Source organism: Pygocentrus nattereri, chromosome 17 (genome assembly GCF_015220715.1).
Source record: "Pygocentrus nattereri isolate fPygNat1 chromosome 17, fPygNat1.pri, whole genome shotgun sequence".
Taxonomy (NCBI): Eukaryota; Metazoa; Chordata; class Actinopteri; order Characiformes; family Serrasalmidae; genus Pygocentrus; species Pygocentrus nattereri.
Genome location: NC_051227.1, coordinates 25,866,172 through 25,893,392, shown reverse-complemented (window position 1 = coordinate 25,893,392; position 27,221 = coordinate 25,866,172). Strand labels below are relative to the sequence as shown.

Sequence of the window (27,221 nt, the reverse complement as noted above, 5' to 3'; positions counted from 1 at the left end):
AGCGATGATATCAATAAGTGTGACTAGTGCTGAGAGGGCTAGAAAGAGGTTGACATTTGTTATAAAGCAAATTTATTAAAGTGACAAGTTTAATTTTTTTAAGCTTTTATCCATTTAATTACATCTTTTCTTCAGTCTTATGTTGTGAATTCATCTGTGCCTCCATGCTCAACAAAGTGCTATTTCTCTAAATAACTTCTGTTTTTGTCTTTTTTTCCCCTTATGCATTGCAGAAAACCAGGCCAAAGCCTCGCCAGTCCATTTCCAAACCCCTGGAGAGTAACTACTTTGGTGTTCCATTGGCCAATGTGGTCACCCCCGAGCGTCCCATTCCACTCTTCATCGAGAAATGTATCCGCTACATTGAGGCGACTGGTGAGTCACCTTTATCCCCATGTAGCAACCACAAACAGCAGGCCACATCCCATCACTCAGACTGACTGCTTAAATACTAAACTGCGAATATGGAGCTTGTGAGAGTGGGTAAGGTGGTTCGTTTGTGTCAGCTTGTAACTTGCTCATGCAAGTTTTCTGGATTTACTGTCATAGTTGAAAATATGATAGATAACTGTACCGTCTCAAAGTGCTGCTTTAGGCTGACTTTACAGGGTGAAACTTTTATGCGGTTTGTTGCAGGATGAAAGCTGAGTGAAACGTAATTTCCAAGCAACTTGTGAGTTACATGACACAGTTGAAAACTAATCAAGTTGCATGCAACGCACATAGTAATTCCACCATCTTTCATTCTGGTGATATAAAATCATCTGCAGTGTTTATAGCCTGCATTTGCATTTTGTATATCATTTTTATGTTAATAATAATGTTTTTATGTTCATTACTATCTTTATGGATGTATGTATGTATGTATTTGAATGGCTGCTTGTGTCAGTGTTATTTAGCCTTGTTAGTCTGCCAAACTAAGAAAGCTTGTGTATACATACGTACGTACGTACGTGTGTGTGTGTGTGGGTGTGGAGAGAGAGAGAGAGTGTGAGAGAGAGAGATGGGGAGAGAGAGGAGAGAGAGGGAGAGAGAGAGAGATGGGGAGAGAGAGGAGAGAGAGGAGAGAGAGGAGAGAGAGGAGAGAGAGGAGAGAGAGGAGAGAGAGAGAGAGAGAGAGAGAGAGAGAGAGAGAGAGAGCGCTATTGTAAACTTAGGCCGAGTAGCTAACTGCTTTAAACAACATTATTGCTATAGGCCATCTTTTTTGTTTTATATTTATTTTATGTGTCGATTTGAGATCCGTAGGTTAAAATGATTAACATTATATGCATTTAAATTGGTTGTTTCATGAAATTTGTTTTACAGTGTTGAGATGGTTGCTACTTTTGCAGCTGAGTTTGAGTTCCAAGCAACTAAAGCTTGCTTCTCAAAGTTTTGTTTAATTGGACATAAAATGTCCAAACTGATCCTAGATCAGCTCTCTGCCTGGGGAGGAGCAGATGGTGCAAGCCTGCTGAACTGAACAGTATTCAGATGGTCAGACTGGGATGAGGACTCTGTGTCTGTCCCCTGTGTAGGGCCACTGCTCATGGGTCATGATCTGCCTTCATCACCACAGACGCTGTTCAGGACAGTGAGGATGCACACACAGATTTGTATGCAGCTTTAGGGAGGACTCACGTATTATTTTATTCATTTTCTCTACACTCTCTCTCTCACCTTTCGTCTTCACCTCTCCATACTTTCAAAAAGTTTTTCTTTGAAGAACTTTTCAGGTTTTTTCTGTTCTTTCTGTTTTTCTTGATCTTTTTTACCTGCATTTTTCTTTCTTTCTTTCTTGCTTGCTCTTTTTCTTTTATTCTGTTTTTGCACACATTTTTCTTCCGTCATTCCTGCCTTCCTTCCTTCCACTGTCATTTCTATCGACTCTTTTTGTTTGTCTTTGCACTCATTTATTTGTTCCTTCAATTAATTCTTCCTTCATTTTTTTTCTTTCTTTGCACTCTTTTGTTCTTTCTTTCTTTTTCTTTCTTTCGTACGTTCGTTCATTCTTTCTTGGTACTCACTGCTTCTTTATTCTTTCTTTTCCTATTTATTTTTTTTCCTTCCTTCCTTTGTTTCTTTCTTAGTTTCTTTCTTTCACTTAACTTATTTCCTTATACCTTCCTTTCTTTCTCTATGCTTCTTTTTGTGTCACAGGCTGCTTAGGCTTTGAGTAATGCTGTCAGTTATCAGTGTTTGATCAAGTTTGATAATGTAGCTCTGTGGTGTGTTGCTGTGTTCAGAGGTCATGAAGAGGGAATGTACTCCTCAGTCCTGGCTCTGTAGTACTATGTTGGGGTGGATGTACACATGCTAAGCATGTTTGTGTGATTTGATTTGGGTTCATGGTTAGCTTGCAGGGATTAGGCTTGTCTGTGGTGAGTGAGCTTATTGGCTGGACAGTGTGGGTGTTGGGTAATTCTGTGTTTTGGGAACACATCATGGTTCCCTCCGAGCGGCAGCTGTCTAGCGCTAGTTGAAGTGAAGTCATAAACCATGAGACTTCCTCAAATCTCTAAGCCTCTGGAAGCAGAACAGGTTACATGGTTGTGTAAAGTGAAGCTGCAAACTGACACATTTACAGTTTTCCATTTTTGTTTTTTTTTTTGTTTGTTTGTTTTGTCTGTACTGTGGTTGAATTTCAGCTGGTTACATGGTTACGGTCCTACTGCTGCAGGAAAGTCCCTCATTGCCTTATAGGCCTGATTGGAATTAGAAATCTTAATGCTGGATTATGGTTCTTGTGAATAACATTCAAACCCCACCCTTTGGACCAATTGCTTGTACCACTAGGGGGCAGAATGAGGCATGAGGGTCCCAATGACTTCCCTTCTCTTTAGTTGCGTTTATGTTTGTGTGTGTATTTGTGTTTTGTGTGCACTAGCTGTGGGGTGCGGAGCCCCTTGCGGTAATTTTCTGCCTGATGGCTTCCTCATTGAGATCAATATCTGTGAGCAGGAAATGAGAACAATCTTTGGGCTCAGCTCTTTTCTGGGCTTTTTGGGTGGAGTACAGTGCTACAACAGCCCACAGCCTGATGCACTGATAGCATGCACTCTCTCAAACATGCTTACTCACCCTCCTAATTATACCACCTTCCACACATGACCACTGATTAGTCTGCATGTATCAAGTCAGCTGCACAGCTACAATAAAAAGTGATTTTGTCTGATGATGTGATTACAGAATAGATATGTTTCAACGCATAATGCTGAGATGTAGGAGGGACAGTGTGTTTCTGTAGTGAAAATTGGTAAGGGCAGGAAAAAAGACAATATAGTCAAAATATTTTGTTGAATTTAAAGTGGCACTCATTGTGGTAGTGAGCTTTTGTTTGAATTAATTAAAATAAATATTTAATAGAATTAAATGATTAACTTAATTGTTTTCTTTTTGTTCTCTTTTTTGTTTCTTCTGACATCATGAATTTTGCTACATCACTTACTATTACTAACAGATGTTTGCAGTCAGTGGATTAGTCATAGCACACTGCAGAACGTCACTGTTCACTGAAGCTTTTTTTTTTTAACAGTGGGGTTTTATGCAGCAGTCACCATGTCATGTAGTAGACAACAACTTGGGCCTTTAACAATTTGCTAATTACAGAGGCCAAAATTGGAGTAATGATTAATGTGCAATTAATTGTTCAGCCCCTGCATGCTCTGCATCACTCAAGCCAGCCATGTGGGCCCTGCTCAGAGTTGAGTTGGGGTACTTTTTCTTAACGATCTGGATTTTTTTTGCCTGGTATGCCTAGCCACAGCTGCCAAGGTTCTCAGTGTTTTTAACACACGCCAGCACTGTTTCTTTTTCATTGCTTTATGAGAGTGGACATGGCTCTCTGGCTGTCAGTGAGCACTGTTCAGACAGGGCTTATTCATTTCTCTGCTTGATATAGGGGGAAAGAACAAAGATTTGCAGTCTATGATGTAGGGCACCTTGTCTATAGTATGAGATATACGTCAGGCCTGAGGAGCTGTACTGCTGTGTTACTCCGGTTATCCACGTCCTTCCCTTTTGCGATGGCCTTCACAGGGCTAATGCTGCGCCCATCTATTGTTCCTAGATCCTGTTTATTTTTTCTCTATTTTACACCGCTCTCTCTCGCGCTCTCTCTCTCTCGCTCGCTCTCTCCCCCTCTCTCGCTCTCTCTCCCCCTCCCTTTGCCTAAATCTGTGCGTTATTTACTTCATGGCACGGTGTAGTGCACTCTTACTGTCAAACAATGAAAATGCTGCAAATACAAGCAATAGGCGGGGGGGGGGGTGTCTGGTTGCATTGAATTCCATTAAAAGTAAAGTAGAGTTTTTTCCTTCTCCTGTAAAATTACCATTTTGGAGATACAAGGTTTTCTTCTGACAACAGTGATATGCTACTGTTCAAAAGGCTGGAATTACCATTTCAAATTTTTGAATCAGTGTTTTTGATTATATGAAACCTATGTTATTGTAGATGGATGTACACAAGGATTCCGATGTGGTTGTTTTGTGCAATTTCACAGTTTTCAAATAATTAATAGGAAACCAGAAGATATGGTTAAATTACATGTTTTACTTATTTACTGAAAAAGTGGCCTGTGCAAAAACGTTTGGCACAGTGACTGTTTTATGTAATTTTTTTCCAGAGTATTAAACTCAGTAAAAGGCAGTTATGCAGTAAATTTCGTAGGAAAATTGCATTTAAATTTGTTTGCTCTATATACAATATATGACAAAAAATATTAGTATGAGATATTAAATGTTTTGAGCATTTGAACACTACTGGAATGTTGTCTTCACTGTGTTCTATGTGATGGAATTTAAGTGTGATGAGCAAATCTGTTTGATATTACCTTCTCTATAATATAGGGATTTAATAGGCATGTACAATTTTGAACCAAAGTAATAATTAGAGAAGGACAGTTCCCTACCTTATTAGCTTTGTTTAGGTGGTGGGAGCAGACTGTAGAGGCTTGTTCATTTTCTTAAATCATTCACATCAAGAGCTGTATATCAGGTCTTTCTGCAGGATGGTGCAGCTGATTGCAAGGATCTGTGTGTTTGTCCACCACATGTTTATAGACATAGTCATTAAACATAGTGTCTTTAAGGGTTACATGGCTAATAGTTAAGAGTGTAAATTGGGTGCAAAACATACTGCTTTTTCTGAGTGTTATCGACTGTCAGTTAAAACTACTAATGACCAGGGTAATTTTATGAAATGTTTTGTAGCTATGTTAAAGAAACTTTATAAACAAATTAGTTTTTGTTAGATTTTGTCCAGTGAAGATTTGGATTCATTATTTACATACATTAAAAATATCTATTTAACATACTTAACATATGATATATTTTGAGTATTATATTTTGTTAACGGAGTATATTAACTGGATATGTTTTGAGAAGTGAATGAAGTAATGTCATAAAAAAACTGAAAAATGTAATCATGGTTTGATCTCTTTGTCTCTCCTGTAGTTTCAGGATTATGTGAGGACTGTTTTAGCGTGTGTGGGCATGCTTGCTCCAGCTGTCTGGTGTTCAGGCCTAGTGTAAAGGCCAGTGGGCAGTGGCTTCTCTGCAGCATGGTGACCAGCTGCCCACAGTCGCGTCACTGACAGCAGTGCTGTCCCGAGAGGCTCGAGCTTTTTAAAGTCTGGTGGAGGCATAGGAAATATAACAATGCTGCAGCCAAATAGGAGTGAGTTCATGTAGAGATTAGGGGAATTTATGTATACTTTTTGAGGAAATGTATGCTATGCAATACACAGGCTGGTGACCGTACACAGCAGACAAAAAAAGCCTAGATATGGCCTAGCTCTGCAAAAGAGAGAGAAACGCTTTAGTCCTGAAAAGAGAGAAAAGGAGTATTTGTAGAAGGAGAATAATACTGCTGAAATGGCATGCGAAGCCAAGGGAGGATATGCACAAGATGGCCACAGGAAATGACCTGGTCTGGGAGTAGTGTGTGGTGGTCAGGAAGCTGTACATCAGAGGTGCTAAAGGCCACAGCAAGCTTCTGACCTCTCCATTTTACACTTTCTGAGAGAGCAGAGATGGACCCTTCTGTCTCTGAGTGACCTTACATTCACTGATCTCTCTGAGAATAATAGAGGATGACTTTAAAAGCCAGAGAGAGAGCGAGGTGAGGGAGGACTTCCTAGTATTGTCCTTGACCCTACACATTTGTGCAGGATGCAGTATTTCTCTTCCCTTCTCTCTCTCTCTCGATCTCTCTCATGTACACACTCATGTGAAAAGTAAGTGGGTAAGTACACCCCATGAATGTTTAGTTGTTTTTTTTTTTTGTTTTTTTTTAACAAAGAAAATTTGACTTTGCAATCATTTATTCAAAAATAAGTTAACTGATGTACTTTTCAGTTGAAAAAGAGAGTACACCTCTGGCTTCAGTAACAGGTTTTACTCCTTTTGACAGAAATAACTGTATGTAGACATTTCCAAAACTTTTTGCCGGTTTCTGGAATCTACTGGGAGAAATTGGTCTCTTCACCATTTCATACGGAATTTCAGCTGTACAATGTTTTGGGGGTTTTGCATGTACAACCTGATTGTAATCACTCCTCCAGGCATTTCAATGGGATTCAGATGTGGGATTTGACTAAGCAATTCCACAACCCTTAGTTCCTTTCCTTTGAACCATTCCTTTGTGGATTACTTGTATGTTTGGGGTCATTATTCTGATAAAAGGTCAGCATCTTCAGCTTCACCTTTTTTACAAATGGCATTACATTCTCTTCAAGCACTTTCTGTTAAGAAAGAGGATTCACAGTCATATGATTTAGTGGTCCGGGCCCTGGGGCAGCAATGCAGCCTGAAACTGTTACATGTCCACCACCGTACTTTATGGTTTTTCTATTCATATGCTGTCTTTGTTTTTCACCAAACATGACTTCTGCTACTGTGGCCAAACGACTCTTTTCAATTCTTATATCTTGCCCTGATGTTGTTTAGACAGCAAATTCTTCCACCCATTTAGGTCAAGTTTCTGCAGTCTCGTTCTAATGGTAAAAGCACTTTTACATCAGCAGTGGCAAGAGCTACCTGCAGATCCTGTGATGAAAATTTGGAGTTCTTAAAGACTTTTTTTTTAGCAGCTTACCATCTGCTCTTGGTTCGAATTTGATGTGTCCTGGACATGTTTGCAGTGGTTTTAACCCTTCTCTACTTGTAGATGATCTTTTGAACAGTGGAAGGATTGATTTAATATTTTAGCAAATTTTACCTCTCAAACCCCTTCCCAGAGTCATAGGCATCTACAACATTCAAACCACAAATTTCTGTGTCCAAATGTCCTTCTTTTTTGGTTTTCACTTCTGTCTTCTTTCACTCTGTTTCTCTTTCCCTACTGTTTTTCTCTTTCTTTCTTTCTTTTTCTTTGTTTATTCTTTCTCCTTTTTCTTTTTTCCTTGTTTTCTTCTTTTTATCATTTTCTGTCTCGTGCACTCGCTCTCTCGTGCGCTCTCTCGTGCGCTCTCTCTCTCTCTCTCTCTCTCTCTCTCTCTCTCTCTCTCTCTCTCTCTCTCTCTCTCTCTCTCTCTCTCTCTCTCTCTCTCTCTCTCATGCACTGTCTCTCTTTCTCATGCACTGTCTCTCTCCAGCCTGTTTCTAAAGATGTGCGAGGAAGTATTCTGTCCTGGTTGGGTGCAAAACAGAGATTTCCACTAGCAAAGTGTGAATGAAATTCAGGGTAAACTTTTCTGTCACTCAGCCAAGAAGTTCTGTTGTTCTGCCTGCTCATTTTCTCCTGTCTTCCTCTTTTCTCTTATTTACATCCTGAAAGTTATTGAGGAATTGGCCCAGGCCATTGCCACAGACTCCTAATGCACCTCTTGTGATAGGTTCCTGCTGTGGCTTGTTGTTTTAGGGTGGCTGTTTGGGCCTCCAACTGGTTTTTAGTCACGCTGCCTCCAGTTTGATGTTCTTTTCTTTGTTTGTCTTGGCTGGTCTTAAAATTAAAACAATTGATGGCTCAGCTGTTAGTTCTACATGACACATGCATGAGTCAGGTCTAGTACTTGTCAGAAGTCAGTCGAGGTAATGCGTTTTTAGGAATAGATGATCAATTGTGAATTTGTTATTATCCTAGAATGATCCTTGAGAAAATGGTTAAAAAGGACTTTCTTTTTGAACCCGCAATGATTAGTGTGCAATGTGTATGTTTTAAAAGGCCTCCTAGTTTATATTTTTTCCAGGACAGTATATTTATTTGGAAGGCTATATGTGCTTTATTGTTATGTCCGCTGATTACACCATCAAGGTCAACCTGAAACTACAACCTGTCATTTTGTACATGGTAATCTTATGTTACTGGTCATATTAAGCACAAATTCATTTTGTTGTTTTCCTGTAATTTTCCCTCAAAATGTCTCTTTTGAGTTTTGTTTACGTCACCATGCTCCACCTGACCTCCCACTTACCCTCACCTATCATTGTATGGAATGCTCATGTAGTTTAAAGACACTCACTGATACCATGTTTCACTTGGAACTACATCACAATCATGTTATGATTATGATATATATTGTCTTTACTCATTACAATAATGTGTGGATATCTAGATTACTTAAACACTAATATGATCAATAATGTTAAATTCCTTTTTGATGTCTGTCTTGGCAACCTGAATGCAAGGATGAATCTTAATGTCAGGATTTGATCACCCTGTTGAAGATCATTCTGCAGCAGTGACTCATTCTCTGTACTTTTTTTCTTGCTTTCGGACAGCAACTGTCTACCTCTCAACCTGTCTGGTTCTCTGATGTTGTTCTCCTGTAGCCTTTTTTCATGAAACAGGCAGCTCTGGCATAGATCCCTTGTCACATCTTTCTTTTATGCATGCACATACTCCCCACCCTGAGACTCCATAGAAAAGCTTTTGTGGATAATTATTAGTAGTAGGTGGCAAATCGATGTAGTCTGCCTCTACAGCAAAGCTGCTTTTTATTTGAGCTTGTTTCATGGTGTCTGTCTCTCTCTGGCATTCTGCACAAGCGATCTCTCCTACTGCAGCATGACTCTGGATGTCCAGGAGCACAAACAAAATGACTCCATGTCTGAGTGTCGCTGGTGGTTTTTACATGGTTTCGTAATGACTGCGAGCTAACCGCAGCAGGCCTTTGAGATTAGCTGAGTGGAGTGGCGCTTTCCGGTCTACATCTCCAGAGCTTATCAGAAGCTGGGAGTGCGTCAAATGAAAATTGTAGATTCCACACTTAATGTCAATCTCTCTCTCTCTCTCTCTCTCTCTCTCTCTCTCTCTCTCTCTCTCTCTCTCTCTCTCTCTCTCTCTCTCTCTCTCTCTCTCTCTCTCTCTCTCTCTCTCTCTCTCTGTGTCAGGTCTGAGCACGGAGGGGATCTACAGGGTGAGCGGAAACAAGGCTGAGATGGAGAGCATGCAGCGGCAGTTTGATCAAGGTGAAGCATTCCGCCATTACAAACAGATACAATTTCACCCATTGGTGATGACAAACTCCCAGAATAAATGTATTCTTGACAGCCTACAATGGTTGTGCACACACAGATACCTCTCATGCTCTTTGATTTTTATTGTTTATCATATCCATAAAGGGTCTGTATTGTGGAAAGCTGAATAACTTTTTTTGAAAATTTTGAAATAATGGTTTTCTTTGTGGTGACACATTCCTCTTAGGGATGTACACAGGTACTTGAGTGTTGTCTCGAGTAGCACGTTTCTATAACATTATACAGTTTCTATACGTTTCTATAACATTATACAGTTTCGATACGTCTACACGTTTCTATAACATCTATAACAGTTACTATATGAGTAACTTAGACAGTTTGCATTGTAGTCCATGTTATTCCTGAATAATAGCTCATAGCATGCAATAAGCCTGAGATTAGGAGGTTAAAATTTTGAGGCAACAAGCTCAGTTGAGCAGTTTTTTGTTTCAACAAGACTGTAGAATGTGTATTTTAAGCTGTGCCACTGGGACACGAGTGCCTGAACATGAGCTTGTTGGTATGGACGCATTGTTAAGTATGTGGCTGAGGAGGCAGATGTAGTGTGGATGTTAGTTCATCCGCATCATCCACTGAGGAGAAAATATCTTGTTTAAGATGACGAGTCCTTATCAGCCTCTGGTCATGTAGCGGTTAGCTTTAGTTTTAGCTCACAACTGAACTACTGATTTTCCTCTGCTTTTTTTGTTGTTTTAAACCTCATAACACCACGGCTATCACCTAAAAGAGTAACCCTGGTCATACTTTTATTTTGGCTGAAGTATTTTTTCACCCCTCAAATGTTATGATTAGTCACACTGCACATCCCTATTTCTCCTGCTGGTCTGCTGCTGTTATACAAAGAACTTTTGAACTTTCAGTTGTGATAAAATAGAAATGTGGACTGACAAATGCTCTTAGGTTTGCTGTTGAAGGTTTTGGTAGTGCTGTAGGAGAATGAGGAGTACATTTTTAGATTTAAACTTTCAATCTTTTTAAATCTCAAGCTATCAACTTTAAATCGCAGAAGCTATTGACACAGAGAAAATAAAATGTAAATAGGAACTGTGTACCAACAATTTGTTTCCAATATCTTTGTTGTTGTTTTTTTGTTTTTGATTTGTTTTGTTATTTTAATAAGGTTGTTGAACATGCAAAAGGTAAAGTTTGGACTATGATGATGCAATTTAGATCTTACACAAACCAAAATGCAAACCAACCAACAAACATGACCAGAATTTTACACATTTCTTTGGCAACTGAATCATTCCCAGGCACTGTGACTGGCAACAGAATGTACTAGTGGAAACTCTGGAACATTTGTTCAATTTTTCAGTATTCACTTCCCAGTCCATATATAAAAACAAAGCTGCAGAAACAGCACTATTTTGAATTCATCATAATGTACAACAAAAACATGTACATATTACATTCTGTTCAGCCATTATATGAAAAATATAAAAGATGTCCCTTTTGAAGATCGCATGGAAAATTTAGAATATGGCTTTTTAAAGGTTAGACTGACGAAGCTGCTGACAAATTCCCGCATCTGGGCTGTTTTCTTTCAGCACTGACTTGATAACATGGACAAATCATATTACTGTCAATAAAAGCATTGCACAGCTGATTTGCTTAGGTAATCAGAAGTAATCCACAGCCATTGATTCTGGCTACAAACTATTTATTTTAGGATCATACACATCATATGCACTAGTGCACATGTTTGTGAACGTAGTATAGTGTGGGCGTGCTTGTTTGTTTGTATTGAGTTGATGCTGCCCTTGCATCAGTATACATGCTTGCTGTGTGCATTGGCTAATTGTCAGCATCCACTCGTCTATACGCTTTAGAGGGAGAAAGAGGAGGCGAGTTAATTACCTGTGGATTGGTTTAGGTAATGAAGCGCGTGTACACACACGCTCTGCTGCTCTTCTAGGTTCTGTCACGGTCCGGTCCGCCATAAGGTAATAGGAGGTGAAGGCTGGTGTCCGATCGATCAAACCCTTGCACGGCCTGGTGGAAATACAATTATCAATATAATTACTGCTGAAACTGCTGCACAGGTGACCACTGAACAGCAGCCCCTCTGTCCGTGCAGTCCACTCAACCATGAAAACACTGATCTACAGCCTGTGCCAGCCCATGCTCTGAACTCATTCTGTGCTGTCACGTATGGCAGATGTTTAAATGGAAAAGTTTATCCTCTGCTGGAACAAGATATGTTGGACACATGCATCTGTTACTTAAGTAGGGGTCAGTTGGGCTTTTGACCCTTGCTCTGATTTCATACCAGATAAGACACATTAACGTCAAGTCTGGATTTTTCAGCTAATAGCTTGATACAACTAGCTAGCACACTTCACATGTGTGTAACACATTTAAAAGCAATATCAGTAGCTCACAGCAGATTAAAAACACAGCTACTGACTGAAATGTGAATCAGGCTAGCAGTGTCCTTATAAACATTAGCTGAAGGTTTTTGTGCTTTCAGCAGTATTTTTTATTTTTTTTTTGCCCCAGAATTTTCCAATTTTCTTTCAGTGCAAATGAACTAAACAAAATATCAGTAAACTTTTTGTGTTGTGTTTGCAATGTCAGACCTAGGAGCGTTGAAGCATTGTCATAAAACCAAATATATCTTCAGCCTCCTCCACCCAGCCAGTGCTTTTGATCACCTGTATGCTCTCTTCTGCCTCTGTCCCTCTCTTACCACCTCTGTCTCTCATTCTCTCTGAAAGATGCCAAAAGCCTAATCAGAAGAGAGCTTTTTAATTAAGTTCTGCTTTTTCCCTCTGCAGCAGGCACCCTCATCCCATCTCCCTCTCTCTCGTCTGCAGGGTTTAAAGTGTGTTCTTGCAGAACAGGCAGACCCTGTGATTACACTTGCTTTATAGTTTTAATCAGCTCGCTTTCATTTGTTTCCGGCCCCCATAACCTTTCTCCCCCTGTCTCTCCTGTGTCTCGTATACACGGTGTGTGAGTGCTCCAATTAAGCACATTTCACTGGATTTGAGGGTAAATTAATGATGCACAGAGACAGGAGCTCAATACGATGTTATATCGGGCAGGTTTGACGCAGAAAGTATGCAATAATGGTTCGTCAGCCAGCGAGTAGGTTCTAAAATTTGAAAGGCTGACTTTCACATAGATCAGAGCTGCGCAATACATACAAAATATCAGTGATTATGTTGCTAAATATTTCTGTTGTGATCTGCCTTGAAGTATATTAAAATACGGTTATTAAGCCTTGATGTCATACAGTTAAAGACTGGCCAACATTATTTTGAAAAAACATATTTCTATTTTTTCATTTACGTGTGTAGAGAATATTTGTTATTGGTCAGGATGTTCGCAACATGCAATAAACAAATTTGTTTGTATTTTGTAGTCTTTAGTGGACATAATGGTAAACAAACAATATATTGTGCAACCCTAGTCTACATGCTTGGTAAAAGTTCCATTACTTGTGGTAATGGCAGAACCACTTCAAAATGTTCTTTAATTAAGCAACAGAACACAAGGAAATGGATTATCTTGAATAACATGATTTCAGGTGTTTTATGGCTTTCATGCAACAGTTCTACAAAATAAAAAAAGTAGTGCCAAAAAAATCTCTTAACATTTGTGACAAATCTGCTTTAAAATATGCAGGTCTTCTATTGTATGTGTAGTAGCCTTTTGCCTAAAGCTGTCACACTGTCACAGTATCAGGTTTGGCTCAGGTGTTTTAGAACTCTTCTTGATTGCTGAGTTGTCTTCTACTTGTTTCTGGTAATTCCAGTTTTAGTTGTTTAGTTATAGCTGCAGACCACAGAACTTGCTTAGAGGTAACAACAGGCTTGGAATTAAATGTAGGAGTGCTGTCACACTCTTCTTTAGAATCTGACCAAATTTTTGGTGTCCATTTCTGTTTTTGTATGTACTAAAATAAATAGCGAACTAGCTGTATAATGAACCACATACAGCAGTTTCTTTTTTTTTATTGGAGAAGGACTGTTAAACCATGTAAAAACCATTTAACTATTCACATGATCCATTGAGGCATCATTGCCTTTACTAAAGAACTCTTGAAGAAACACTTTTTAAAATTTAAGTGATTGCACTTGCCCCAAGTTACACTGACACTCAAATGTTTGCCTTTACTTTCCATAAAAGCTGCTGTTACACTGTTTTTAATGATATATAACCATGTTGATTGAAATATAGTAAGCTTGGCACCAGAAAGTACTTGAATGTTTTATTTAAATTGATTCAGAACAGCAACAAGGTATTAAGCATTAATTGAATAATCTATTTTCAGTGATTACCACAGGATTCAATCACTATTTTTCAAATTAAAGGCATTCTCTGGATGTTTTTTTTTTTTTTTTTCTTTTTTTCATTCTCCAGTGTTATACAGGCCTCTAAATCATTATAGAATCGTCTACAGCTCTGTTCATGATTCTGGACTAACATTTTTTTTCAGCTTCCATTAAATTAGTTGACAAAGTCCTTTTAAACATGCACAGTTTTATTTTACTGGATTCTAGACCTTTGAACACTTTTTAACAGTTTTCATGTCTTTATTTCTGTCTGTTAGATCCCAGCCTGGACCTGGTGGAAAAGGACATCTCTGTGAACACGGTAGCGGGAGCCATGAAGAGTTTCTTTTCTGAGTTGCCTGAACCCCTGGTGCCGTACAACATGCAGGTGGAGCTGGTTGAAGCCTTCAGTAAGTGACTGTTTTGAGAATAAGCTGATGAGAAACTTTTTTTTCGAATTCAAAACTTTATTGGGTGAAAGTGCTCTGTATTACCTTACTGAAAATGCTGTATATGAAATATGAATGGAAAAGGCTTCAGCTGGAGAAGAATATCTGCAGTAGCCTTCACTCACAAAGCGCCCGCTCTATATTCACGCAGCGTGAAATGCTGTGTGTTTGGCTCTGGGCATCCATCCAAGCTGTGGATGCGCCAACAATGAGAGTGAAACTGCAGCTTATGCCTATAGTTAGTCTGCTACTCAGGAGTGTGATTCGGCATACTACTGAAAACCCTTTTAGGTGCTCCAGTTCTTTGGAGAAACACTTTAGCGCACCAAATGCAAGTGTGTCTGCCAAGTGGAAGATTGACTGCAGAGTCCAACCAGTGTGACAGCACTTAAATTTTGACTTGGAATGCTCCTAGATTGGTAGGAATGTGCAAATATATGCTAACACAATATGAGCCAATGGATCTGACATAATAAATGCAAGAGTTCAGCTTTCTTAGACTTTTATCATGGCAGTGCTTCAAATTTAGTACTGAGAAATATGTGCTTGTCAGACATAGAGCACTCTTAAGGAAGAAAATCATGTATAAAATGACAAACGTGGCTCTATAAAACTGCAGTAACAAAAATGTGTTGGAGATGGGAATAAAAAAAGGCCAAGCGGGATGGATGGCAGAGGCAAATGGACAGACGGACGATCACCTGACTGCAGAGTCACTCCCTGCAGGTGGTGGGTGGAGCTCCAGCCTGGCCCGTCTGTCACTTGACGTCATGGCAACAGCTCCTGCGCTGTTTCTGCTGTTATCAGTGCAGATCTCCAAAGCACCTGCATTGCGCTGGCATGTATTCAATATTCTTTGGCCATGGCTAATGGATTTGTTATCTGTGGGATTTCAAAAAATTGGGTGTCTGACAAATTGAGATGAACTAAGATGAATTGGCTTTGTTTTTGATGCAGCAGAAGCTACAGCAAGAGCATCTGTTTTGATCTGATTTCGATTGATTCTAGGCTGTTAGTGTCTTTGGAGATGAAATCGCAGCATGGTTTCACTTTAGAGGGTTTTTCTGTGCATGTTATTACTACGTTGAATTGTGCACTAGTGGGTGTGTGTCAGAGTGTGAGCTTTGCTGGAATGCTGACATCAGTGTGTGTGTGTGTGTGTGTGTGTGTGTGAGAGAGAGATGCTGACATCAGTGTGTGCGAGTGGGACTTTGGAGGAACACATCTGCCATAGTGGTCACGTGTCCTGATAGAGGGCTCACTGTGTTAGAGGGCTGATGTAAGCCGTTCTGACTCACTGCGGCCATCGTTCCTGCAGAACCCAGGGGACATGTGTGTTTGTGTGTATGTATGTGTCTCTGTGTGTGGGGGGGTGTGTGTGTATGTACTGTTTTGCCTTTGCCTCATCGAGCAAACATTCCTCAATCTCCCCTGATGACTCTGACAGGATTTGTTGTGCTATAAGTTCTAGAAGGATCCACCTCTTTTCACTGCTGCAGCTGAAAATGTGGTCTTGATCTTTGATATGGGTGTGTATTGGCTCTGCACGTAAAACTCCTAAATGACCTCCTCAATAAATTCCTTTAACACATGGTGCAAATACTGTTGAGTCACAGTGCAGGTGGTCAATATGACGAATTGTGATAAATTTTGATATGGTTTTCTTCAAATGCCATTAGAACCAATAAAACTTCATGATTTAATCACTTATGGGAATTGACTTAATGGTTAACCCTGGGGACAGCTAGTCTTCATTAGAACACCTTTAGATCCAATCAGAAAACCCATCAAATGTATCTAGAATCAGTCACAGGTCACTGTTAACCATAAACTTTACATTGTGATATTAACCCATAAGGAAAACACAAGATGCTTTCTGAACCCAAAAGAAAACATTTTCATTACTCGCCGTCCTATAGGAATGAGCTAAGCCAATTAGCTAGCATGCTATAAAAATACATTTGAATAAATACACCTGAACTGTGCTTTGCCTAAATAGTCTCCTAAGTAGTTAACATTTTGATAGCCGATAATGTGAACTGCTTAGCATTTCACAATTTATACATAGCAGCATGTGGTGAAAAAAGCACTTAATGAAGCAATGCTTATAAAGGTTTTTCAGTCTATGACATTCATGTACACAGTGTACACTATATGACCAAAAGTATGTGGATATCGTAACTGTCACACCTATATGAGCTTGTTGGACATCCCATTCCACAACCATGGGCATTAATATGGAGTTGAATCTCATTTGCAGCTGCAACAGCCTCCACTCTTCTGGCTTTCCACACGTTTTTGGAATGTGTCTTTAGCAATTTGCATCCATTCAGTCAAAAGAGCATTTGTGAGATTAGGCACTGATTTTGGGTGAGAAGGCCTGGGTTGCAAATGATGTACCACCCTGAAAGTGTTTAATGAGGTTGAGGTCAGGATTCTGTGAAGGCCACCAGTCCATACCAAACTCAAACCATCTTTATAGACCTCATTGGTGCACAGCTGCAGTTATGGAAACAGTAAAGGCTCTTCCCCAAACTGTTGCTTTAAAGTTACAAGCATAAATGTAGTCATACTGTTTGGTATGACTCATTCTACTTCCAGTCTTTGTCTATGACGATAGCATGGCTATGTGCTTAATTTTACACACCTACTAGCAGTGGGTGTGTCTGAAACACCTGAACTCAGTAATTAGGAGAGGTGTCCACATACTTTTGGCTGTACATTGTTGGTAAGAACATGAGTGATTTCATCCAATAGAACCACGTCTATGGCAAATGGACCAGCCTGACAAGGGGGTCCGCGATGGTCACCACACCACTGTCCAGCACAGTTTGATGACTTCCTGCTCAAACACACCTGATTCAAATGATGTGTTAATTTCCTGATTTAATAGTGTTTGAGCAGCAAAATAACAAAATTGCTGGTCCTCAAACCTCCTCGACCAGAACTGAAGAGCCCTGCTTAAAGGGTTAAAGTGAACATTCACAAACTCCAAGATTTTGTGTGTCATGCTGTTTTCTGTTTGTCTGCTTCTGTCTGCCTGCTCTCTTCTCTCTCTTCACCTCGTCTGTTGCTCTTGTCATTATGCGTCATGCTGTGCCCTTCTGTGTGTCTACGTTTGGACGTGTCTCTGAGTGTGTGTCTCTCTGGCTGGACGTGAGTGTCTGTTGGTGCCTTACTCGGTGTGGGTGTGTGTGTAACTCTGTCCTGTGTCTCCTGCAGAGATCAATGATCGAGATCAGCGTCTCCACACAATGAAGGACGTGCTGCGCAGGTTCCCCCGAGAAAACTACGACGTCTTCAAATACGTCATCAGCCACCTGAACAAGTGAGAGCTGTGCCTTCACTGCACTTAAGCTGCAAGAGCACAAACACACACGCATAGACATGCATTCAAAACAACAGCCCACCTCATACACCCATACGATAAACAGCGAATAGAACCCCACCTCACTTACACTCTCAGTCTCTCTCTCACACCAAGGCACTCACTATACATATTACTGTGCTGGACTTGACTGGTCAAAGTCAAGATGATCACAGTTATGTAGTCACACATTTACATGCCAGTTCATATTTATATGACTGTGTGGTTGTGTCAGTTTATTTACCTTTTTAAAAGTTTTAAATCAATGGTTTCAATAATATAAAACCATTGTTTTAAATATGTGAACCAAATTTAATATAAAGTTGAGGTATGCATCCTCTCAGATGACAGTTAATATGTAGAAAGATATATACTGCTGTGCAAAAGTCAGAGACCACCCTTCATTTATTTGATTTAAAGTCAAAATGGTTTTAAGTACAAGTTATTCATATTTTGGAAATTATTTCTGATTAGATGTAACTTAATGGGCTTATGAGACTGTGTGCAATATAACATCTAGCCACCAATTGATGGTAATATCATGAGGATGGCAGGACAGCAAGGAAAAAATAAGTAAATAAATAAACATACATAGCATTTATCCAATCAAGGACAGCAAGTAGTATAATAATGCCACAAAGGAAGCTTTCTTAAAGTCAGGAAAATAAACATGCTTGTGTGTCTGGTCAGAAGCTTGATAACTTACTAAGCTGACTTTCTCTGTGGTTTGGTGAAGTTGCGCATCTACAGTCTATAAATTGCTTCTCATAAAAATGGGTAAAGCTTACTGTGTTAGCCTACAGTTAGCCTACATGCTGAAACAGTAGTATTGGAACTGCAACATTCATTACAATTACACTTAAGCACCAGGTGCACTGTGTTTGTAGCAAAACATTAATTTACAACACCTATCCACAGAAGGCTTTTAAAAGTTATAACAATTTTAATAAAATAAATGAAAATGGAGCATCAGTCAGTTAAGTCAATGTTCATGATTGCAATGCAAAAAAATCCATTAAATTAAAGTAATTCCAAAGAAATTCCAATAAAAAAACAAAAGTGCTGTCTTGTGCTGCTGTAGTTTTCTGAAATCATATCCTGATACATTGTCTGACATGACATGGACTACACTAAACAGTGCCCAGTCCTGGTCCTGGAGATCTTACCACCTACAGAGTTTAGCTCCAATCCTAATCTAACTCAGGTATTGAAGGCTTTTAGAAGCAACTGAACATTAGAGCCAGTGTGATCTGGTAGACCTTCAGCACCAGGACTGGGCAACCCATGTCTGATGACATGATACCACTTTTTTGTGTCTGGTTTGCAATATTTAAATCTATGTTGCATGAGTTATTATTGAATATAAAATAACATTTATATGTAACAAACCTTTGAACAGCAGTATGTGAGATTGGCTATATATCATGTGATTATTCGTCATCTGACTATGTCTGTTCGGTTCTACCTTTCTCAGGGTGAGCCAAAACAATCGTGTGAACCTGATGACTAGCGATAATCTGTCCATCTGCTTCTGGCCCACACTGATGCGGCCCGACTTCACCACCATGGACGCGCTGACAGCCACGCGTACCTACCAGACAATCATAGAGACCTTCATCCACCAGTGTGCTTTCTTCTTCTACAATCAGCCGCTGGCTGATACGCCCAGCGGCCTCTCTGGCCTGCCGGGATCACCCACCGCCACCTTAAGCTCCGCCTCCTCCATAAGCAGCTCTGCCTACACCTCCTGCTATGCTCCAGCCCAGCCAGTGGCCTCACCCTTCAGCCTGATGCAGCAGTCCCCACCCCATTCTCCACCCCCTACCCCACAGTCACCCATCCAGAGTCTGCTTCCGCCTCTGCATCCGCACCACACACCTACGGAACAACACACGCTGTGAACCAGAGCGAGAGAGGGAGAGCAAAAGAAAAAGAAAGAGAAGCTTGGAAATCGAGATTGAGTTGTGCAAGTAGAATCAAGAGAGATTACCTGAATGGACAGAGATTGGGGTTTTGGAATTTTTTTTTTTTTTTTTTTTAGGCTGGCCAGGGGGGTGGGGGGCAGAGAAAATAAAAAAGAATGAGATTGAGGAAATGTGCCTGATTTGTAGTGGCTGCAGGCGAAAGAGAATGGAGAGAGGGGAGAGTGAGAGCATTAGAAAGACCGAAGAAGGTCAAGCCACTTCAGCTGTGAGCCACTCCAGCTACACTTCATCTCCCTCCTTTATAGATCACTGCACTCATCTATTCTCAGCTCTTTTGGATAAGAATAAAAAGATGTACACACATTCTCCCCTGCACATACACACACATGCATCTTTATTGGGACAATGCAGGGTCAGTGGGGTTTATTGGCTGTAGCCCTTGGAGCCTAACTTTACCTGAGAGGTAACTGAGGAGAAAAGTGACTTGTAGAGGTGGAGCTTATGGACCTACAGACAGAAAACTGAACTAAACTCACCCCACAGTCCATTATCTCCTCTACGTTACCCTTAGCCTGTCACTACCAATAAGAATGAGGTTAAGTATGGCAAGAAGCCATCCTTAGCATTCTCAAGATTTTTTGTTTTGTAGCTTTCAACCACTATTATCACTTTTTTGTAAAGATAAAAAAAGGACTAGAAGTTCTAGCTGTCGATGCGACGCCTCTCTCAGCCACATTCCTATTCCTCCCTCGTGCTGTTTGACTCACAGCGACCATTTAAAGAGGAACACAAAAACAGTCCTTGACAAACTTGACAGACTGGATCTGGTTTCGTTGGGAGTGGAACTTACACTAAACTTTGGTACTCTTTTTTTTTTTTTTTTTTTTTTGGCACAGCATTCTGGGATTTGAAGTCTTCTGGACGTCTCTGCTTGTCTCTCCTTGTCCTCGTAATGAGCCAGAGCCTCCAGACCACAGTAGACATTCCTTTTTCTCTGGAGGAAAAGAAATGTCTCAATTGACCCTCCTTTCCTTTTCTTCCAACCTTTTCTCCTCTTCCCTCTTCTTTTTTTCCTCCCCAATGGATTAAGTGTCAGTAAACATGGGAACCATTTTGTTTCTTTCTTTATGGTGAAGTCTCCACCCTCACAGTTCTACATAGCTCCATGGCCAGGTTTGAGTGCTTCCTGTCCTGTGGGGAGTGAGCAGGACAGGTCAAACCAGTGAATGTGCTCCTGCGGAGTATTAAAAGCTCTGCTGTTTTAGTGTACGTATTGGTCAGGGGTCGGTTGTGCTTCACTTAATGATACATCTCAGCAATGTTCCTCTTTAGAAAAGAGATAATATACTAAATTACCTTCTGGTGTGAAGTCTGCAGTGAATTGGAACCTTAACGTATGTGTGGGTGGGTGCATCTTGCGTTCATACGTGTGGGTCTGCCTGAATGCTGAATGTACACTTTATACTTGTGAAATATCATTTTGAGATTTTGGCAGCTTTGAAGATGGCTTGATGGAATATTTGAAGGTATTTCATCGCTGTTATATTAAAACCTTCTAAACCCCTCTTTTTTCCCCCATTTATGTTTTTACACTATTTGAAAACACCAGCTTCCCTTTACATTGTGTGAACATATAATGGCGAATATCCCACCAGAAGTGGTCCAGAATTAGTTGGAATAAAATCTTACTAGATTAATGAACTTTAAAGTAAGGAACATTGGGCTTCATTCACTAATATCTTCATAAGTTTTTTTTTTATCGAGAAATGTCTACGTCCGATTCATGACGTGTGTATCGATTCTGTTCTTACCCAAGAACAAATCCCAAATAAGACAACAATGGTAAAAACTGAGTTTTAAGAACGATTGGTGAATGAGGTCGTTTTCCTTTTCTTATAAAGTTACTATTTTGAAGGTATGAGACACTGTAGTTCTTCGTTTTAACAATGAAACGATGACCTTTCTATGTAAAAGGGCCAAAGTGAGATAAAGTGATAAAGACTGAAAAGAAAGATATGAGAAACTCAATGAGGAAATGTAAGTAGACCTGCCCTCATAGTATGGCTTTCAGTGGGCTTTCATATTTTTGCTCATCGAAGGGCACATTACTGCCACCTGCTGTACCAACAAGATACTGCACCTCAGAAGTCAGTGCACTTCAGATTCATAGTCTTTTGGACTTTTCCCCCTCATTATTAAAAAAGTGCTGAATACACATCCAATCATGAGTCTTATTCACAGAGCTTGACAAAAGAGAAATATGATCGTGAATTCAATAGCTGGTAGACACTCAGCGATGTCCTGAAGAGATTGCATTCTCACTGGCCCCCCTCAGCACTTCATATTGTATTTTATGTTCTCAGGTTGCAGCCACAAAAGCAGATAATGGCTTCATTATTGTTGTGACTTCAATATTGTTTTTGTTGTCTCATCGCTCTGAGAAATCATGATGCTGATGTCCTGGAAGATGGCTGTTTTGGTATTGAACAGGGTTTTTAAGGGTATTTCTAGGACTTTAAAGCTAGAGACAAAGCAACCTTTCTTATGATGCATATCATAGATGGATCTCCCACCAGTGAGTGAAGCACAACTGAACTGGCCTGCCTTTGCCCTACTAATCATCTTAAAATTCCTGCCCCCAGTTCAGTATTTTCAGGATGTTCCTTCCTTTACAAACTTTCTTACATCCTAGATGTTTCAATTCTGTCCTTTCAGTTTAAATGGTATATTTTGGGAAAACAGGGAGAAGACAGCACCCTCCTGGTACTTTTGCAGTTGATTGCTGGCTTGCGTTCTCTTTGTAAATCAGTCAATTCTGAGCTGATCCTTAGCAGCCAAAGACTGTGTGAAATAAAGGGTGTGTGACCGAGGAGGAATAGCAACAAATGGGAATTAATTAAAATGTGACGTTGTTTCAGCAATCTTACGTGGCTGCGTTACTTTATTTTTTGGGGTTTTTTTTCTTGTTTTGTTTTCCTTTTGCAACAATGGTGACAGATTGTCTGTTAAGTTAAATGAAACACAAGCAGAACTATATTCAAAATGGTTGTTTATTTGTATGTTAGGGGGTCTAACACTTTGCCCTATAGTTAATGGTGATAGAAAAAAAGTTTCCTTTTTATGTTTTATTTTAATAATTAAAAAAAGACAAATGTTTTTTAACAATTTTGTGAATGGTATAAAGGCCATATGATGTAGTGCATGATTCAACCCCAAGTCCGGGCCTTCCACTCTCCATATTTAAGTAAAAAAAAAACAACAAAAAAAAACAAATGAACAAGAAAAAAAAAACGAGAAAAAAATAATGAAGTAAACTGAAAAAATACATCAACAGAATAAACGTCATTTGCTAAGAGTATGGTCATTTGTCTCAATGGGAATGGTGTACAAACAGTAAGGCCTTACGTGACCTGTATTATAGTTAATAAATCAATCTTGTAATATGTGTCCTGTCTCATGTTTTTGCAGGTGGGGTTTCATATCACAGAAGCACCAATTCTGCTTCAGTATTTAGATTTTATGCTGAAAAGCATTCAGATTCTCAGCTCCAGAATGTAGTTGGGATCTGCGTGTTGCATTTCTCAGTATTCTTAATGCATCTATGATACACTTGACAAAAAAATTGCTTAATTTTTCAACAGTTCTTCATAGAGCTCATTTCCAAATCCTCTGCTCCAAATCAGTGCCTCATTCAGTAATCAGTAGTACATTCAGTGAATGTCAGTTTAATTTTTAAATGAAGCTTCTTTTTTCCCTACTTGGCCCCAAAAGTACAAACTTTAAAGTGGTTATTTCACTTAGAAGCTAGAAGTTATAGAAGCATTCACCCACTGTAGAAGCTTGTTTTAAGATGCAGGTTGCGTCACAGAATAAATGTTAGTATGAGCTGTATAAATTTTATGTTTTTTGTTGGGCTCTAAGGAACTGTTATGCATTCCCTGTACATGAACACCTATATAGCACATAATGAATTCAGTACAGTATCAAACAATATTACGGAGATGTCGGTCAGCCTCTCATAAACTGTCTTTCGTGGAAATCACAGTCATTGACAAAACTGGGTCAAACAGCTAATTGGATGCTGTCAATTTTTGCATTGTTTAGTACAGTTACACTGTTTATTACCATTTAGATTAGCATTTTGCATAATAAGGTGCTACTTGTTAAGTAATCGTTTGCAAAAAATTTTGATATTAGGTGTTGTATTTTTCTGTGTAATACATAATTACAGATCTGTAGAATCAAGACATTAATAAAACAATTTATATATATATATATATATATATATATATATATATATATATATATATCCATCCATCCATCCATTTTCTAAGCCGCTTCTCCGTCAGGGTCGCGGGGGGGAGCCGGAGCCTATCCCAGCAGTCTTCGGGCGGAAGGCAGGATACACCCTGGACAGGTCGCCAGTCCATCGCAGGGCAGACAGACAGACACAGACAGTCACTCACACACTCACACCTAGGGACAATTTAGCACACCCAATTGGCCTGACTGCATGTCTTTGGACTGTGGGAGGAAACCGGAGAACCCGGAGGAAACCCACGCAGACACGGGGAGAACATGCAAACTCCACACAGAGAGGACCCTGGCCGCCCGGCCGGGGAATCGAACCCAGGCCCTCCTTGCTGTGAGGCGACAGCGCTACCCACCACGCCACCGTGCCGCCCTATATATATATATATATATATATATATATATATATATATATAAATAAATCAACTGGAGTCATAACTTCAAGATTAAAAATCTTATCAAGTCTGAAAATATGTGTACTGTTACATGCCTAATAGTATTGTCCCGCACTTTTATTCATCAGATGTTTATTTTGGCCTTTCATTATTTGAATCAGAGTTTTTGGAGCAGAGAATCACTCGAATCTGTGCCACAGGCTGCTGGGTCGATTATAGACTATACAATTGCACAAATCCTGACCAGAGGCTTCTGGTCTTTGGGAGGCCGACAGATTATGTACCCTCTCGTGACCTTTTCATTGAGAGAATCACTTTGATGGTCAGAGAATCAGCTGGCATGGCCTTGGCCTCGTCTCCTCTGATTTATGAAAAAGAGGCTTTACACGGGCTGAAAAGGGCAGCCATGTGCATGCAGAACACAGCTGAACTTTAATCTCTCCGTCATCATGGTTTCTAGAGTCTGCATATGATTTGATGGCTCTTTGCTGCAGAGGATTTCTGTCATGTGCATGTGAAAATAGACTGTACTGGTGTAGGCTGTAGAGAAGAGAACTCATCTTTCTCTTGCATACTACATCAGAATGAGGGCAATGCAACTGGCTTAGCAGCTTCTGGCTTAAGAGTTTGTTTGTGGGCAGAAATTAGATTTTCAAATTGCCTTGGCAAGAAGATGAGTTTGCATGAGCTCAGCAAAAAACTTACAAGCCTCAGGTTAGCTGTTGAATAGGCAGATAATTTGGAAGACTTCAGCTAACCAATGCACAACACCTCTGTTAACAAAGCTGATTACTTGCCTAATGCCTTAAACTTTCTCCTTATTATTCAGTTAATAATGCTTATTACCTAGTAGTTATTATGAATTATACCATAACTACTGTCAAATTAATATGTAAGGTATGTCATTACCATTGTTCAATGTAATACTCGGTGCAGATTACAAAGTATGTGACTGATCTATAAAATAATCTTGATTATATTGCATAATATAATCTGATTACTTTTGAATTACTGCCTCATTTGCTTTCATAATTTATTACCTGAATAATTCGTAAAGCTGAAAGCATCTAAAGATATCGCTTATGCTTCCTTAATTTCCCATTCTTTCTCCTGAAACCACATGTAACTATTGTTCTTAGGCGTAGTGACACAGCTGCTGTGTACTTTATAGACTGATACATTTAGTATTTATGAATATGAATCAAAACTCTAAAGTTTGGAGTAACTGTAATCTGATTACACCCGTATTCAAAGATACCCTATTCTTTGCATATCTTCACATAATCTCGGTCTATGCAGTCCATTATGACCCAGCACTGGTAGTTATGAGAGTGGGGAGAAGTCTGAACCCCGCTGAGTTTAAGAGGTTAACATAAGCATGTTAACATGATGTGTTACTATGATGGGCACAGTCTGTGTTAAAGGGTTTGTTGTTGCACACGACTCTGGGCCCGAAAGGATCATCTTCTACAAGCTCTTTGTAAAGGCTGGGTGCTGAATATTTGTCTGCTCAAAGCATGTACTGGCAATGCATGACCACTAGGCGGCTCACTTGTCTCACTTGTTAATATTCTTGGTGACTGTCCTGGAATTTTCTTCCTTGAGGCGATTTATCCTCGGTAAATGACGCCCTCCAGCCAACTATAAGTGATAATAGTTATTGTTTTATTAGTGTATTTGAAATCAAAACAGTATAAGTTTAAAGACTTTTTTTGAAGTTCTTGTTACAGCATTCTTAAACATCCTCAATTTTGTTAAATTATAGGTGATTGATTTAAAGTCTAGCTTGAAAAGTGTTTTTGAAAGAGAGTCCATCTTTTGATGAGTCGGGGCATGTATGGCTTTTCATCCGTGACTTTTCCAGCTCTGCAGCTTCTGCAGCAGTTGCCTTCAGGCTCAATTTCGCCGGTGGAGGGGGTGCTGTCGATAGGCCTATGGAGGTCCTGATCACCTTCATCAATGCTTTCCGGGGACCCTGTTTGCCCCAAAGTGGCCATCGATTGTGTGGGTGATTGTGGTCTTTTCATATTGATACCTCAATTGATGGCAGAGCCAGCAGTAAAGATGCATTATCGATCATTTGAAAGTAAGATTGTCAGATTGATGAATGTCTTTATAATGGGTTTTGGCACGTCTGCTGCAGCCATAGTATGGCATTGCCTAGAATGTGATTCTAAATTGTCACCTAAAGCCAGAGGTGCTGGGTGTGTTTTATTTTCTTTGTTCAGTACAAAACTGGGCCAATAGGCTCTATAGTGACAGTCATTAGTGGGTCCTTCCAACCAGGGCCAGTGTCGGTCACTGCACAGACTGTAAAGTTGAAACGAATCGCACAATTCCAGAGGATATTGCTTGTTTATGGAGCTACAGAAGAACAACTTTTCTCCCCAAAACAGTTAAATGAGCTCATATCAAAACATTCACTCTTTTTTTGCTTTTCTGTGCATGTTTAGATAAAAAAAAAATGACAAAGCTTCAGGTCACTAGTTTTTGGCACTCGATTGGCCAGGCAGCTTGGGCGGCATAGATTACTCAGTCTGTTCATATGTTAACTGATTGCATTTCCTGATGTGGAAAAGAAATGCAATTATTAGTAAGTGTGTGAGCAATGCGCTTGTTTTTTAGCATGATTAATTATGCTGTTTAATTCTGAGATCCACCACAGCTCGGCTGTAATTTCCCAGTGGTCTTCTTGTATTTTTATTTATTTATTTATTTATTTATTTTTCCCCACTCTCATTTTGTAATGAGCCGTGAATCTGAGCGCCAAGTTCACCGTCACCCATGGGAGTCTGGAGAAGTGATTGCAATGACCAGATATTCAAAACACCAAATATGGATGCCTGGCACATAGGATGCTATAGCAAGCAGCGGCGAAGCGAGCAGAGCACACCTAGTCTTCTTCTGAGACAGCTTCTTCTTCTTCTCAGAGTTCTGACTTGCGCTACTTCTACGCCTTCCATAGAATATTGAATAAGGTTCGCCATGCTACTGTGAGCTTATGCGAGTGCTGCCGTGCACTGAAGCGGG

General features: G+C 39.8%; 1 protein-coding gene across 1 annotated transcript in view; it reads left to right on the top strand.

Moving 5' to 3' along the window:
• The window catches only part of arhgap35a (Rho GTPase activating protein 35a), a 76,580-nt gene extending 53,650 nt beyond the window's left edge, over positions 1-22,930 (top strand). Inside the window, exons 3-7 of the mRNA XM_017696847.2 lie at positions 234-375; positions 9,318-9,395; positions 14,023-14,154; positions 17,416-17,521; positions 19,035-22,930. Coding sequence (XP_017552336.1) covers positions 234-375; positions 9,318-9,395; positions 14,023-14,154; positions 17,416-17,521; positions 19,035-19,461 — 885 coding nt within the window. The 3' untranslated portion in view covers positions 19,462-22,930. The remainder of the gene's footprint in view (positions 1-233; positions 376-9,317; positions 9,396-14,022; positions 14,155-17,415; positions 17,522-19,034) is intronic.
• The last annotated feature ends 4,291 nt before the right edge of the window (positions 22,931-27,221 follow it).